Genomic DNA, 17,766 nt, shown 5'->3' on the forward strand with positions numbered 1-17,766 from the left:
TTGTTGTTGTTTTACACATATCTACTCAAATAGTAGTATGTCGAACTATGGGATTAAACTAGTGGGCTAACCCCACTAGTACAGGAATAGTAATGATGCTGGTTAGGATTGATTCCGACTTGAAAAGGTATCGGACAACTCTCTAGGTTTACACTTTATCTGGAACATTCGTCTACGACTTGATATGGAATATAGTACAATAGGAATTGCAGCCAATGTACAACATTGTAGTTTGACTATATATAGTCTTTAACAAAACTTGAGAGTTTGTGGGGTGAACTATGTTGCAGGCTTAAGCAATCTGGATATTTTCTGTTTGATTCTTCCTAAAACGAGCCAATATAGATAATTAACACTTGGAAGTCTAAAATATATGTACATAATCTTGTCGCAACTAATATACAAAATGTCATGCTATATATGTATTCTAAACGTGGAAAGGTTTCCGAGGTGTTGGAGATCGATTCTCCAGTGACTGCAATCTTTGTTTTAAATGGAAAACTTCAACCTGCAAAACCAATGAATATTCCCTGGATAAGTATAGTCTCAAGATTTGGAGTAAGATGAAGAAGCAACATCAAGCATAAAAACAATTAAATCTCTCCATTATCTGCTTACGATGTAATCGTCGCAAGTTAATAACTGAAAGAGCTAAAAAAAATCGAACACGTGACCAAAATGTGCATAATCAATTATATATTCCGATAATTGTATAACTTGAGTGGTAAATCACAAATAGAGCAGCTATATTCTAAAGGTCTGTTGATTTTCACCAGGTTCTTCCCAATGCTTTTTTTTTCCTTGCCCAAGCATCCCCATCCCCACCCCAGAATAAGAGCTAAAATATGAATAATGTAAAATAATATGTAGCCTATGATTTCCTTTATCATCTAATCTTATGCTTGTGATCATACCTGCAACTGAAAAGCTCTTGCCCTTTCTCCAGCAAGGACTCCCCTTGTTGTATGCAGTTCCTGCATTGGATATCATAGACATAAACTTAATAAGAGTGGGCTGAAAAGTTGGCTCAGACATGCTAGGAATAGATAATCCAATAAAATCGCTCTCTACCTTCTGTGTATCATCCATAACTGCCTTGAGGAAAGCTACATCATGCTCAAGCCTAACATTATCAGAGTGGACAATGTTGGATAAACTGTTAGCCTCTTCCTGGGCCAATTCAACACTAGCTAGCTTTTCTTTAAGCAACTCCATCTCCTTTACAGTATCAGCCATCTTTTTCTCCATCTCCTGTCTACTCTTAAGAGAAGATGATAAATTTTTCTCGGCTGCTTCACGTCCAGCCAATGCAGTTGCCAGCTGTCCTTCTAGAATTCCGTTCTTTCTCATTAGGGAAGAAAGTTTTGCTTCATACTGCTGACAAGCACCGGATGAAGCTGGCAATCCAGCTTTATAATCACCCTCTTGGAAGACAAAGTCATCAGTGTCTTGAAAAAAGTTTGCACTTGCTTGTCTGTAATTAGTAGGCAAATGCCCAGATTCAGAGACAGTAGACATCTCCTCAGACATAATTTTACCTCCACTGCTGCATGATTTGATTCCTATGTCTAGTTGGTTTGCTCCTTGTTCCTTAGAATGAAGATGAATGAAACATCAGTTTGACTGAGAAAAACAAAGTGAACTTCAGAACTTATAATCACTTCATTGTAAAATATAATCAATCTAATTGTTGTATCGTCGAGCTGAGTAAATAAAAAAATTACTAGCAGCAAAAACAGCTACAATTAAATAGAAAAGACAAGCTATAAAAACATCCTGAATAAAACACACCTCATAGGTGAAACTACAATGTTCCACAGATATCATATTGCCATCAAGAAAGAACTAGGATATTCAGGGACTTCAAACCAAATTAATCAAAGGGCATCCCGGTGCATGATCGTGTGTTCACGAAGGGTTTAGGGAAGGCCACACTTCAAGGGGGTGTAACGTAGGCAGCCTACCTTGACGCAAGCATCAGTGACTGATTCCACAGCTCAAACCCATGACCTATTGATCCTATTCCAAATTCTTTTCCTATCTAATTCAACCAACAAATCATCTTAATCTTAACCAGTATCCTATTTCATGGCCCCGTCCATCGAAAATGCAAATTCAAAACTTCATTTGATAGGTCATATGTACGCATCCATCTACTCAGGGACCTGAGATTGTGAAGAGGGAAATACTAGAATAGTTGCTATTGTTTACCTGTGAAGGACTTTCATCTCCTGAAGTCTTAGTCATCTTTGCACTGGCGTCTTCATCATTGGAAAATTGCTTGCGAAGTGAGACATTACCAGACACAGAACTAGGATCAATGAGTAAAGACTCTGACAATGATTTTCTACCAGAGCCATGATGCTCAACAGCAGAGGCTAGATTCTGTCTCGCTATGGAATCCACATGAGAGGTAGTAGTGACATTAACCGGCTGAGAAGCAGGCCTAGTGGATGTCAAACGATTCCCAGATAGCAAGTTCCCAGCAGCTTTACTTAAGCTTGATCTGCGACCCATTGACAATTCATTTTTTTCCAAAATGAGTACCTCAACCTGTAAAAGAAAGATGAAATGAGGCAAAACAAATACTTTGTACCTGAGAAATTTTACTTTAAGAATATAATACGCCAGCGCTAGCTAATAGATGATTACACAGCAAAAGTTCTGGTTTTCATGTTACCTCATTTGATGGATCTTTCTTGAAACCACCAAAAGCCACAAGAAAATCCCTTTCCTTATGCTGCACAAGGACGAGGCTGAATCCCTGGCATTCATTAAAATATTGAAATAAACTTACATGAACCACCAAATTGTCAACTTTATGTGATGCATTCTAGAGCAAGAGAATATAATTGTGTTAAAGTACAGGTTCAAACAGCAGATCATAGGTGCACTTTATAATAGACCACACGACTAAATCCTTAACAACCCTTTTGCTTTAGAGAAGTTTTTCATAAACATTAAAACTTGACGCTTTGATTAAAATATTTATTTTTATTTTTGAAAGCTAACAGTTTATTTTTGCCATAAAATAATTTTACAAAAACCAAAATACTCTCCCATCTTTTTCAAACACTAATCAAAACACCAATACTCCTTTTTGATAACCGAAATCCCCAAGGGCCGGCCACACGGTTTGAAACTCGGAGGATAATGTCCCCCCACTCTTCTCCACTTAAATACCAGGCTTTTCTCTGCAGTGGGGTTGAAACCCACAATATGCACCTAACCCATACAGCACGCATTGACTTTTACAACTAGACCAAAGCCTTTAGGGCAAGTCTAAACACACGTTTGAAAAATCATTTCTAATTATTAGACGAACAGAAATGGCATTGTAGCTAGTCGCAGGCGGATACATAGGGAAGGCAGCAGGTGGGGTGGGGGTGGGGGTGGAGAGAGAGGGAGAGGGGGTTTGCACCAAGTCCTCAACCCAAGTTGTATATATAGTTGAAAAGTTACGGGAAATACATATTCATACTTAATCCAAACCCATGATAAAAGGAAAGTAGTGAGTGCAATGATTTTTCACGCAGTTTGATCCATCCATGAAGTCTGGTGGTTGAAACTCCAGACTGCACCACTTACAAGCAAGTTCCAATCCCTGTAAAGGCCCTTTCTCTTCTATCTTCTCCTGCCCCACTCACTCTTCTATCTTCTCTTGCTCACTGTCTATAGACTACTCTTAAACCTATGACATGATTACAAGCAGGTTCCAATCCCTCTAAGGGCCCTTCCTCTTCTATCTTGTCTTGCTCACTATCTATGGACTACTCTCAAACCCATGACATGCATCTAATCCATACATCATGCTAGCTTTAACCACTAGACCACAGCCTTGGGGACAAGTCCAAATGCATATTTGTCAAAATTATTTCCAAAAATTAGACAAACAGAATTGGAACTGTAGCTAATCGCAAGTGGATACATACTAAAGGCAGCGGGTGGGGTGGTTGGGGGTTGCACCCACAGCCCTCAATTCAAGTTGTATATATAGTTGATGTTAGAGTGGGTTAGAGTACCACATTTGTTTGGAATAGACTGATGGTTTGGTTATATGGACTTTGGCAATCCTCCCCTCATAAGCTAGCTGTTTGGGTTGAATTTGACCCAAATGGCATATCTTTACATGGTATCAGAGCCAGATCCATCTCTGTTTGGGCTCCCAATCCACGCTCCTATTAGGCCTGGCATGAAGGGGGATGTTAGAGTGGGTTAGAATCCCACATTTGTTGGGGAATGGACCAGTGGTCTATTTATATGGACTTGAGAAATCCTCCCCTCATGAGCTAGCTTTTGGAGTTGAGTTAGGTTTAAGTGTCATTTTTTACTGTTGAAAAGTTGTGGAAAAAAAGATATTCATGCATAACTGAACCCACGGTAAAGACAAGTAGTGAGTGCAATGATTTCAGACATTTCGATCCACCCATGAGGTCTAGTGGTTGAAACTCCAGACTGTACCACTTACATGCAGGCTCCAATCCTTCTAGAGGCCCTTCCTCTTCTATCATCTCCTGCCCCACTCTTCTATCTTCTCTTGCTAACTATCTATGAACTACTCTCAGAAACTACAGACTTGGGTGCTGCTATAAAATTATGCTTTCTTTTTCTGTGAACAGAAGAAAATAATATTTTTCATAATGAAAATATGCAAGAGGATAATTACATATTCAATACTCCCTCCATTTCAATTGTTTGTCCTATTTTGACTTGGCGTGGAGTTTAAGAAAGTAGGGAAGACTCCTGAATCTTGTGGTCTTAAACTAAAGATATATAGAATGTACCAAATGTCCTTTAATCTTGTAGTCTTAAACATGCCATGTGAAAGTTATAATTAAATAGATGCCAAAAAAAGAAAGAGGCATTTTTTTTGAAATAGACTGAAGGATAGTAGGACAAACAAATTGAAACAAAGGGAGTAACATTTAACATAAATTATAATAGTTATACTTTCACATGCAAAACAAAGCAGGGCTAATCTTTGCTAGGTCTGGACCATATCAGATACTAAAGAATAAAAATTATGGGTTGACTGATGTAAAAATTCAAAGATAGCACCAGCACAAGAACACATACTGTGAGTTGACTGACATTAAGTCGATTGGCATAATGTCGAAAGGCAAAAGCATGTAGTATAATTGTGAGACAGTGAAAAGAAAAACTGAACTGAACCTTGTTGGTTGTGATAGAAGAAGCTGGTGAAGCAACAGCAACAGACCATTCAAGTTTTAGAACATCAAATATTAGAGTCTCAGCATGTCCTGATGGAACAAAGTATAGTTAAGTACTAAGAATGGAAACAAAGGAAGAAGGAGAAGAATAAATTCAAAAAACAGAAAGTTTAAGTAGCAAATAGGTTCCTATTAAATGCATTCTACGTTCAGTATGATGATGACGAAGTAGAAGGCTGCAGTTATTAAGCTATTTAGACATACTTCTTTTCCTGCTACCACCCCCAGCAATATACCATTTAGTTCCACAGAGCACTCCACAACAACCAGCTCTAGGTGAAGGATGGAATCCACGTATTTTAATTCTTGACCATGCCATCTGAGGTGAACACAAATATCTGGCATTAGAATGTTGCATATAAAAGAAATTTGCATTATTCAGGGAAAGGACAGCCTAAGATTTTATTCCACAAACCGTCTCAAAGTCAAGCGTGTATAAGTCATTTAACGTCCTGGACTTTGACGATCCACCAAAAATCAGGAGCAATTTATCATCATAGAGGGCAGACACATGGTTTGATCTTGGTGACGGACCTGTTCCCCTGCATGCATGTGCTAGTAATCAAGAAATAAACCTGATAATGCCACCATCAGGTAGAGTTAATGGCCCAAGGAGCAGGGACACTAGCAATCTATAAATGATATATCCTTTAACAACTCACATGCAATGAAGTGGAAGCCATGTCAAGGATTTAAGATCAAACATATGCAGATCGTTTAGCTTCCTCCTCTTTGCGTCTTCACCCCCAAATAAAATCAAAACTGAGCTTGCTCTAAGGACAGTATGACCACTACGCGCAACCTGTCGATTGAATTGGCAAGTTAAAAAGAAAGCAAAAATATTGACGAATTGCACCGCTGGTATCACACAACATGCTGAAGTGAAATCTTTAATAATTTCCTTCTGTTTCCCTTTTATCTTAAGAATAAGATAATACCTCATGTAAAGGAGAAAGGTTATTGTTGGTTTTTTTAAAAAGATGGGGCAACAAAAATAAATTGAAAATGTCACTCAATAATTCTATTAAGCATGCTTTAAAAAGCCAATTTGAGCACATAATATGCAGAAAATTTGCAATTCAAAAAAGCTAGAATTTCTCCACATCTAAAACAACCAAGTAAAAATTTAAATTTCAAATTTATCTTAAGCCTAGACAACTTATTATATTAAAAATTAACGCAATAACTAAAGTAAAATTCAACACGCCTCCTTTGCTTTAGTTACTGCAATTGAAAAAATGCTCCTCCTTAATTTCTACGTTGGTAGTTGAAGCTGAATTCTTTTCATTGTTTATGAACTTTAAAAATTTCTTCCTTTTTTGTTTTTCTTCCTTTGGTTTTGTGCTTAAAAAACGCCTTCAATAACCTTGTCATGTCTAAAGCTCTTTTGAAAGAGCTTTAATCTGAACTTTTGTAGGATTTGCAAAATAATGTTGTAAGGATTTTTCTTCTATCACAACATCACATAGCACATAGGTTTCAAAATATGAATTTATTCACACACACCAAATTTGATAGTTTTCATCTGTGGAAATTTGTGGGGTATTGAAAAAGAGACTACTGCTTGCCATTTTTTTTTAAAAAAGAAGGTTGAAAATAGTTTGTACATTGAAAAAAGCACGGGATGGGTTAAAAAGGTAGCCTTATGGGTTTAAAATTGGAACTCACAGACCCGTAAGATCAATGAAGCTCTGATACCACTGTTGGTTTTTTTTTAAAGATGGGGTAGCAAAAATGAATTGAAAATGTCTCTCAATAATTTTATTAAGCATAGGAAGGGCTTTAAATAACCAATATGAGCACATAATGTGCAGAAAATCTGCAATATAAAATTCAAAAAAGCTAGAATTTCTCAACAACTAAAACAACCTAGTAAAAATTTAAATTTCAAAGTTATCCTAAACCTAGACAACATATTAAAAATTACTGCAGTAACTAAAGTAAAATTCAACAGTTATAGAAGTTTACTTCACTAGACTTATGAGACGTGGTGCAGAAAACAAGATATTAACTATTATTTCTTTTATGAAGTGAATACCACAAAGGCAAAAAAGGGTATGTACAATCAGATTGCACAGGAGGACTAGAAGCTTTTACCGGAATGTCTCCTTTTGCTTCCAGAAGTGACCAGCATTCAGTTTCAGTGTCAAACGCCCAGACTGCAACAGACAATTTCGGAAGAAGTATATTGCGGAAAACACAGTTGGAATAGATAGAAACACTGCAAAATTAGCAGAAAATCAACCTGAAACTTTGTCACTTGCAGGGTCTGTTTTCCCTCCAACCATAAGAATCTTTTTCCCCCATTGAACCTGGGAAATAACAGGTAAATTTTCTGATGAATAGTACTCCAACACGACATACTTAACACCACAAAAGGATACATTAATCGGGATTAACAAATTGCATTATAACATCATTGCTACCAAAAAAGTACCACATGTAGTAGACTTGTACATAAACATTTATTTCTCTTCTTCATTTGAAGTCAAGTACTGATATCAAATATCATTGTGATTGGTAGTTAGAAAGTTCAGATAATATTCATGTAGATGTTCTCCAATCATACAACACACTCCCTTCTTTCCATTTTGTTTGCTCTTCTAGCTATTTTAATCCGTTCCAGAAAAAAATGATTTCTTTCCTAAAATAGAAAGTCAATAACTTACACGCCCTATACATCTTCCAATTATAATAATTGTTTTTTCAAAAAGTGGCTTCCCAGCCAGCGTTGGCTCACCAACTAATCTATCAGGCAGCCTTATTGGTCTTTTAGAAGATGGTACAACTCAATTGGTTGACTACCTGGATGTTCATCTTGTTGGTGAGGGTTCTATTCCTTGCCTTGTAATCCCCTCTTCCATTTCCCCTTCACATATCCCCAATCTATTTATTTTTCTAAAAAATTGTCTCAGTTTAATTAAGTATAGGAGGACTTTAAATAACCAACATCGAATTCACAGCTAAAACTTGATGGGAAATCATAGATTCCACATAGGAAAGTCTCAAAAACATAATCTACAAAAAAATTGCATAAAAAAATTAAAATATCTCGAAAAACTAAAACAACTTAATAGAAATTTAAAAACAACTTTAAATAACCAACATCGAATTCACAGCTAAAACTTGATGGGAAATCATAGATTCCACATAGGAAAGTCTCAAAAACATAATCTACAAAAAAATTGCATCAAAAAATTAAAATATCTCGAAAAACTAAAACAACTTAATAGAAATTTAAAATTTAAATTCACTCTATAACTAAGCAACTTATTACACTAGAAAAATTATTGCAGTAACTGAAAGCAAATTTCAACACTCCTCCTTAGCTTCAAATGAAGCAATCTAAAAAATTGTTCCTCAATTTTTGTTTCTACTGTTTGTGCTTGAGGATTGTTTTTAAACTTGCACACTTTCGTAATATGGCTTGTTTGTTTGCAATTTTTACATATTGCATAAGTCTCCACCAACAAAAAAATTCCAAGTGTATTTTCATTTTGCCGTACTTGCAAGGAGGATAATTAACTTTTTCTTTCTGTTTTGTGCATAAAAAACACCCTCAATAATATTAACTTGTATGAAGGTTCTTCTTTGTTCTTGTGCTTGAAGAACACTAATTTAGCAACAAAGAGGTAGAGATATCCTTAGACTCTTCTAGAGAGGAAATTTTAGACTCGAATTTCTCTGGAATTGTCACAGGAATTTTTATGAATGTTATGGATGCATCCTCTAGTACTTGTTATATTTCTTTTTTTCCAGTATGTTATTTGATATGCATTACCTAAGCCAGGATTCTTTTAGAAACAACCTCTCTACCTCCAGAGGTAGGGTAAGGTTCGCGTACACTTTACCCTCTCCAGACTCCACCTTATGCAATTACACCATGTATGTATGTTGCTGTTGTTGTTCTACCCAAACTCATGCATAATAACCTACCCAGACTTTCTTTTGTTTTTTTCCGTGACACATCAACCAATATCAACTAAAATCTGATAGAGGAAATATCCCACATGCAACATTTTGGAAAGTGAGCTTTAGTTTTTTAACCTTTTGTGGAATTCAAAGATAAATAGAATCTTCAGGTAGGACGTTTTTCAAATTTCTTCAAATGGGTGTTAGCTAGGTCATTGCATTTTCCATTAGCAGGTTCTCAAAACCTACAAACTCTTACTTGAAAGAAACAAATCACCAAGACATGGTGCATCTCTATATCCGTTACAGTATCTTGACAGGCAAAATCCAAAAGGAAAGCAATAAAGTAGACTAGAAAAATTAGAGTAAAGGTTACCAAAGCATGACCCTTGCATGCTGGAATCTTTAGAGGAAGACTGGTGGGCGATAGGTGGAGCTTTGATGAAGCTGTTGTCCAGGAAAAGCTATCAAAATTTAGCACCTGAAATGAAAATGAACTCATGCCACTGGTATCAAGTATGCCACCTACAAAGCAAGTTGCACGATACTAATGATTGAAACTCATCTCAGTTACTATCTAATCATTTTCCCATTTTTCAAAGATCAATACAACTGCAGATTGGAGCATTGATAACAGATCTAAAAGAAATGATAAACAGCAGAGATAATTTAGTCCAGCATATCTCTATTGGGTGTGCATACTATAAGACATCTATCTACAATGAATCTGCTTGCTTTTGTTAAAGCCATCTTGAAGTTGGTTAAACAAAGTATAACTAATTTTAGAATTAGACCTAGATCAGATAATTTACTTGGAAAGACTTTGTAAGCTGATTGTATAGCTCATCTGGTAAGTTGTAACAATGCTTACACTATCTCTTAGCATATTTTTCTTTACAAAGTGCCCTGACAAGAGTTAGCTCCTCTCCTTTTGTATCTACAATTGAGGTCAGGCCTCGTCCCTCTCTATGTAACAGTCTCAGATTGATATACCCAATGCTAGGCAATTGGCAATTGGGTTCTTTGAAAGAACAAAAGTACAACTGCAGAAATCTCTTGTGACTGAAAAGGTCATAAGAAAAAAAGAAGGAAAAGAAAGGGTTTAATGGTTTTGAAAATCCCTACACGAACCAAGACGAAGAGGCTTCTTATCGTTTTGATTAAGGTAACATTGTATATATGATAAGGCTCAGAACCAAAAAGTTACTGAGCTGAGAATATTACAGACAAAAATATGGGAAGATCCTGTTTTTTACACACAAAATTATACATTTCCAATTAATTCTACCAAATCCCCCACTCCCCCGCCAAATTTTGTTTACACTAAACAAAAAGAGAAGGCTAAGACAGTTCGACCTGATTTTCTGAATGGAGTTGGTAGTGCCTTCAAAAATTCTTCTTTCCTTCCAAGTTTTCCACCATTCCACAGCTGGAATGATCATCCACACTTTTCCAACAGTTTAAGAGTTCTAAAGTGGAACCGGGAATCATCCAACTTATACAATGATACAAAAGAACCATGCGCCACAGATTTGAAGTTGTCTTGCAGTGTAACTTCTTACTGTTGGGCACAGACATTTAACTCATATTTCTTTCTATTTTTACGTGTTATATTCTACAAATTTCGTCCATGTACGTGTGTTTCCTTCAAAATCTAACTTCTAAAATCAGCATATCACCTTTAATATTATAATTTCTTAATTATCAACCAGAAAATGTTTGATGTTGATCTTTGGTGATAATTACCTTTGCATTCCACAGTGAAATCGAATACTATCCCGTTTGAAGCACGAAAAAGATCAATATTTCTGTTTATATTTTAAGGCAGGAGTCATCAAACATGAGATAATGTTACTTAAGGAACAATCACCATTTTACCTGCACATCCTCTAATAAACGGCTAGCAGTTTCTCCACCGACAACTACCATCTTGTTCCCAACAACAGCTGCTGCATGCTATTCAGTAAAAGCAAGATGTTAAGCATTTTAAAGCATCACAATTTTTAATAATATGTGATATCTTTGAACAGTAGTCAGTTACATTGAAGCGAGGTGTAGGTTTTTCTCCAGCTATAGAAAGAAGCATCCAATTTTCTGAGCCCCCTGAAGCACAATTGTTAAACTCAGGTGCACCTGATGAGCATTGGCAGCTCTTTTCTTCAGAATCGTTATTACTGGGAGGACCACCTTCACCCTGTCATACATAAAGTGCTTAAACTTTATGCTTCTCGTATGCAAAACAAAGAAAAGTTGCAATAGAGGTCTTACACTGGAAGTGCTAGAACGCTTGGGGTGCCTCATAGGACTTCTAGTTCCTTGAGCTGAGTTCAACCTGAGCAAAATAGTTATGCGCTCAGACAGATATAACTAGCATATGGTTCAGAAGACCTAGCTATAGTGAGGAAATCCATATCCTTAGGTAGGCCACTAACAAATGCACATGAGATATAAAAAGGCCTTGAGTATCAATAGAAGGATTTTAGCAACTTAGGTATGCAAGGACTTCATATTACTGTTTATAAGGTATAAGGCATGCCAAAAATTGTACTAGAGATCACAATGGCATCTTTTACATGAGGATCTGAAATGGGAGGCAATTGATTCAGGGGATTCATCTTAGACAACCCTAAGTAGTTTAGGATTAAGGCGTAATGATTAATTGAGTGAAATGGCATCTTACACATGGAAAGGATTGCAAAGAAAGCAAAACCATATCTTACATATGGGAAAATCTTTCAGTAATTCTCTCTTGCCTAACATAATTAACATTAAGTCCAGTTTCGCCTTCCACAAGTGCTCCACTGATAGAGATCATGAAACTTAAATAATGGGTCAACTACAAGCCAATAGAGCAAAGCTGTTGTTCACCAACGCCAATTGCAATAACGCATTCAGTACCTGGCCTCTTACAAATGCAATTTATAGTTTTTCAAGAGGGGCAAAAGCTACACCTCCTAGAAAAGGCTCATGGAGACCTCCATCTTATGAGGTAAAGGCAACATCCAGTTGCTAAATTCTAATGTTTAATAAAGAACCCAACTGAAACTCAAAAATAGTAGAGCTCTGCTAAATGTCTCAAAACTCGGCTATTTTGAGGAGAAAATCCTAAGTTCTTCTGCCACTAGCAACCAATTCTAGAAAAGAAGAATACTTTCGTCTAGACCATTATGATTTGCCAGTAACAGCAACCCAGTTAAATGACATCATGATTAGTTCTTGGAACCAAATTAACTAATTTTAACATGTTGATAGTTTCTTAAACTAAGATGCACATACATTCTGTATGTATAATTTTTACCTTATCTAGGTGCGAGTAAAGAAAGACTATTGACTTGAAATGGCATGACCATGAAATCCACTTCTGTAATAAGTTCCTAAACACTAAAAAGCCACCATTCATGGAAAACTATGCACACCAGCACAACACACACACACATGCTAGAAAGCAGAACTAGTGTACAAAAATGCACACTTATTCTAGGTATGAATAAGGATATGATTACCTCCCGAGTTTCATTCGCCGTTTCGAGAACCCAAACATTTTGTTAAGTAACAAATACCGCTGCAATACTCAAACCTTCAAAAAAAAAAAAAGAACACGGAGCCACATTATCATCCAAACCACCACATCACATTTTCATGGAAGAAAAGCTCATATACTTTGAAGCATTTTTTAGAAAAACTCAACGATTACACAGAAATCGAAAACTCAGAAAAAAAACTAGGTTTTAACAGTGCGCATTGAAGCTCACCCTTGGATCATCCACAGTGAAAGCGACAGAATCTTGATTAAACTTGGGAGTTTGTTCCTCCACCAATGCGCATTGAAGCTCACTCTATAGTCTTGTGATGATTTTACAGTGAGCTGAAAATGACTCTGTGTATGTATTTGTATCTATAGGTTAATGTATAGATACAGAAATGGTGTATGTATTGGTTATAATTATTGATATGACTGAGCAAAACAGTTGAAAATTGACTAAAGAGAAATGCGCATTTTAGCATATCAATTTTTTTGGGGTTTTAACTGATGAAGTCCATTAAATTTAAATCGCGCAAACTTATTCGAAAGTGATATTCTTAATATATTTTTTTTTATATTTAAGACTCAAACTCAAGATTTGTAATGGAGGAGGCAAGAATGCCACTATTGCATTTGGGTTGCTTATCAAATTTTTACTGAGATAGAAAGTGGGTGAAAATGACTAAGGAGAACAGAAGTGCGCATTTTAGCATTTGTTCGTTTGTGTCATGTTGTCATTACGTGCAATTACGTAAATCATTGCCGTGTGGATGCTAAGATGCGCTGTGAGTGTTTGTTTTGATATGTGTTTTGGGTAAGAGTGAGTGAGGAGCATTTATTGCGAGGGTCAAGTGGGCCCACATTTGTTCTTGGAACTTGTGGATTGGTGAAGATACGAATCCTTCTCAACTTTTTACTTGTGTCAGAAACGATATTATTTTAGTTTGGGCTGCTATTAGTGGCCCAGCCCAGAATAATTTTTCCTATATGAGCATTTTCTGATGTTTGGGCCTTACTTTCATGGACAACGTTCGACCTGATATTGACCAAATGATAGAAAACATAAATATACCGCACCACGTAAGAGTCAATATTATAAAAGGTCAATTACGTAATTGTATAGGTGATAAAAATTAATTTTAACAATTTTTTTTTGCATGTATTGATATTATATAAATAATTATATAATATATATACATAATGTATCAATATATATATATATATATATGTATATATATATGTATATATGTGTGTGATGTATAACTATGTATCAGAGATGTATATACATTCATATACGTTGTTTATATAATATTTATATATTAGAGGCTTGAATCAGTGTCTTCTTCCCGGTCCTTTCTTTCTCCAATCTTCTCAGATATCTTGAAGATGGATAATTTTTTTCTTAGCTACATATAATCTTCAATTATTTAAACTGGATGTAAGCGTGATTTGGTCAATTGATCCACAATTTCCATGATCATATTTTTGGTCTCAAGAGACTCAAGGCTTAACTTTCTTTGGATGAGCCATGAAATTTATGCAAATTTTTATTAGTGCCTGATTAATTAGAGAAGTAGGCTCCTTAATGAGTCTTTGTAGAGCGAGGCCTTTGGAGACTCAAGATGAGCTGCTTGATGAGTCGCAACATCGTGAACCTCCGTCTATCTTTACTTATTTTTGTTTATTTCTATTAAGACAGTTTATTTGTTTTGAGACATATGTATTATTTCTTCACTTAGATGTTCTCTACTCATATATCTAGTTCTTGGGGATTTCCATGTATTTCCGCGCTTATAACATTTCTGGTAATGCTATCATGATTTTCGATTGATTTGGTGCTTTATTATTACTATTTCGAAATGATGAAAAATAATTTGTATGAATTAGTTCGTCTACTGGTTGGTTTGGATGCAGGTGTTTTATATTGTGGCCGGCCTAAGTAGATTGGATCGTGATAATCTAGGTGTGAGCATCAATTCTGCTTGTAGCATAGCAGAAAAAGGAAAAATGGAATATAATCTAATTCATATATATTTCATTCTCTATATGAAGCACAACGATAACATCATTAATTATATTGCTGCAATTGTCACGAGGAGCATTATTATTGTAAACAGCATTAATATTCCTCTTAAATCTTATCACCTTCATCTATGGAGGATTCCATGTATTTCTCAGGTCTCAGTCATGACTAGGGGTGTACATGGACCAGGTTAGTTCGGATTTTTTACAAATCAAACCAAATCATTTGTGTCGGGTTATTAAATCTATAAGCCAAACCAAACCAATAAAAATTGGGTTTTTCGATATCAATTTTTCTCGGGTTTTTCGGGTTTTTTCGGGTTTTTCGGGTTTTTCGGGTTTTTTGGATTTTTTCGGATTTTTTTGGGTTTCTCATAGTATCTAATAAAAAGCACAGAGCAGTGCTTCTTAAAAAGAGTTCTAGTATAAAATATCAACATATAAGATGGAGGCACAACACTGTTTGAAGTTTTAACTTTTTAATATAACTTTATAAGATAAGTTTTTTTTGTATATTATTTAGATGGGCTACTCAAGTCCAAATCTAAATGTAAGAAAGAAAACAAAAATTATGAAAAAATTTTAAAAAATATTTATAAATTACATTTTAATAAATATTTTTAGTATAACATAATTTAAAAGTAGTATATCTATAATCGGGTCGGTTTGGGTTCGGTTTGACTTTTTTTTAGTTAAAACCAAACCAACCCTATAATGATCGGGTTTTTTTTTTCAAACACCAAACCACTAGTCGGTTTTTTTTTCCGGTTTGGTTCGGTTTGTCGGTTTGGTGCGGTTTATCGGTTTGTCCTGTACAGCCCTAGTCATGACTACAGTGGCATTAAATTTTAACGAAACTAAGTATTTAATTTACAACGTTAATGACAATAATAATTATCAACAATATACAATTTATTTTTAAGATAACTTTTAAATATATTACTAATAAGTCGTCGCTATACCTTTACAATATATATGTTAATGTTGTATCATTCTAGACGTTAATATTTGGGGAACTTTCAAAAATACCAAAGATTTGAAACATAATTAGGTTTCTTAGCTACATTTTGTTTAATTACGTTCCATAGCTATAGTTTCAGTTGTTATGCCACTTTTCGTTTGTATATCTCACTGCATTATATAAATTGGGTTTTTCCGTTTGTATATCTCGCTGCATTATACAAATTAAGCTTTCAAAGAGAGTGTATATATTCGCTTCCAGATTTACATTAGAGATTTGTATATTCGCTTCTAGATTTATATATGAGCCCCTATATTTGTATAATAGCAAATTTCATTAAACTATAGCCAATTCACGTAATTAATTGAAACTATACCCTTATCGCATAATATAATAGTAATGTTTGTCAATCCGCGTAATTTTCCTCCCATATAATTTGTATGGAGCCACTGAATAGTAGCTTGCATGCATGCAACCATTCACATATGTTAGATTCTCTTCTATCATAGTAGAGGTATTATTGGTGGCAAATAATACTTTCATCTGAAAGTGAATATATACAATCTCTTTGAAAATTCAATTTGTATAATGCAACAAGATATACAAACGGAAATTGGCATAGCAATTGAAACTATAGCTATGAAACGTAATTAAGCAAACTGTAGCTAAGAAACCTAATTATGTTTCAAATCTTTGCTATTTTTAAAAATTCCCCTAAATAATTTATGTCATTAGTATATTGTATTAACTGTATTTTTTAATAAGTTACCACATCTATCTTTCCTTCAAAAGAGAACAAATAAGTCGTTACTAAGAGAGTAAAAAAAGATCACCAATTTACAAAATTTTGAATTAATACTATAATTAAGCACATGAATTAACAACTGGTATAATTGTTGAAATGAGACAAATTAATTAAACAACAGCTGAATTCCGAATTAATTAGGCAAAAAAAGTCGAAGCCACTGTTATATATTAAAAAAAAACTTAGATTTATTATTCGAAAAAAAGATCACAGCTTACATTACAAAAAAGAGAAGCTGGGGTACTAGAAGTGAACAAATTATTTAGTAGTACACCATATTTATATATAATAAAATATATAGTTAGCTCATGAAGAAATCACTAGGCTACTACGCACTCTCACTCTTTATACATAATTACACACACACACATTTTATTTTATTTTTGAAGCTAAAAGTAACTTATTAATGTTCACCTCTAGCTTATATTATTCTTGGCACATCGCGTTATTATTGTTATTGAAGTCGAATATATATATATAGTACAATAATAAATTAATTAATTAAACCCATAGAGCTCCAGCCCTTTTAAGCATTGGCTTCAAGGATCGTTGAAGATGAAGACTCATGACTTCATTTTCACCGCCAACGAGTTCACCACCGATGAATACTGCTGGAACTGTAGGATTACAGCCGAGCCTAGAGAGGGCAGCTTCGATTTCTCGGCCTCTCTGCATCTCATCAAGCTCATGAACTGCCGGATGTACGCCGAGATCACAAAAGAGAGACTTAATAGTGTGGCTCATACAACAAGAACTCTTGCTGAAGATCACAACTGGCTTTTCAGCTACCATTCTGCTTACTCTCTCCATATTTAATGCTATATGATAATTATTCAAGAATATAATGTGAAGAGAATATTAATGTAATGCAAATTAAAGTTAAGGATATATATAGTGGATGTTATTTGAGGTTTATATAATGATGACTTGAGGTTTATGTGTAGGGACGTTGATGAGTTTTGAGGTGAGTAAAAACAAAGCACTAACAAGACATATTTATAGGTGGAATTCCTTGATAGTGTAGATTTGTTGAGGATGTAAAGAGAATCCAAAATATGTAAAGTAACCAACCACATGAGATAATCTCATGTGTAACTTTGATATATTCTCAAACTAAGCAAATTATATACGAAAACTGCCAATTGATAAATATCAAATTAAAGGTAAATTGTCAAGAAGGAAAGAAAAAAAAACTAGTAACATATCTATTATATCAATAATATATGATCTTAACAAATGATACTATAATTCATTCTTAAGGTTGACCTAATGATCATATAGAAATTCCTTATATATTAACGGTGTATATGTA

The 17,766-nt window shown here is 34.9% G+C and overlaps 2 protein-coding genes across 2 annotated transcripts; both read right to left on the minus strand.

Moving 5' to 3' along the window:
* Positions 1-90: 90 nt before the first annotated feature.
* Positions 91-13,064, minus strand: LOC129887266 (acyl-CoA-binding domain-containing protein 6). The gene is made up of 17 exons (XM_055962299.1): positions 12,896-13,064; positions 12,647-12,720; positions 11,412-11,475; positions 11,185-11,337; positions 11,022-11,099; positions 9,520-9,624; positions 7,477-7,543; positions 7,329-7,390; positions 5,894-6,033; positions 5,647-5,773; positions 5,436-5,550; positions 5,173-5,261; positions 2,681-2,764; positions 2,212-2,553; positions 1,072-1,590; positions 915-974; positions 91-508 (listed from the first exon to the last, which is right to left on the minus strand). Exons 2-17 carry the CDS (start codon positions 12,682-12,684, stop codon positions 428-430), a joined length of 2,124 nt encoding a protein of 707 aa, XP_055818274.1. The 5' UTR covers positions 12,685-12,720; positions 12,896-13,064; the 3' UTR covers positions 91-427.
* A 3,564-nt stretch (positions 13,065-16,628) lies between these two features.
* On the minus strand, positions 16,629-17,433 carry LOC129884948 (monothiol glutaredoxin-S2). Its single transcript, XM_055959208.1, has one exon. It carries the CDS (start codon positions 17,262-17,264, stop codon positions 16,956-16,958), a length of 309 nt encoding a protein of 102 aa, XP_055815183.1. The 5' UTR covers positions 17,265-17,433; the 3' UTR covers positions 16,629-16,955.
* Positions 17,434-17,766: the final 333 nt, after the last annotated feature.

This window comes from Solanum dulcamara, chromosome 4 (assembly GCF_947179165.1).
Source record: "Solanum dulcamara chromosome 4, daSolDulc1.2, whole genome shotgun sequence".
Classification (NCBI taxonomy): domain Eukaryota; kingdom Viridiplantae; phylum Streptophyta; class Magnoliopsida; order Solanales; family Solanaceae; genus Solanum; species Solanum dulcamara.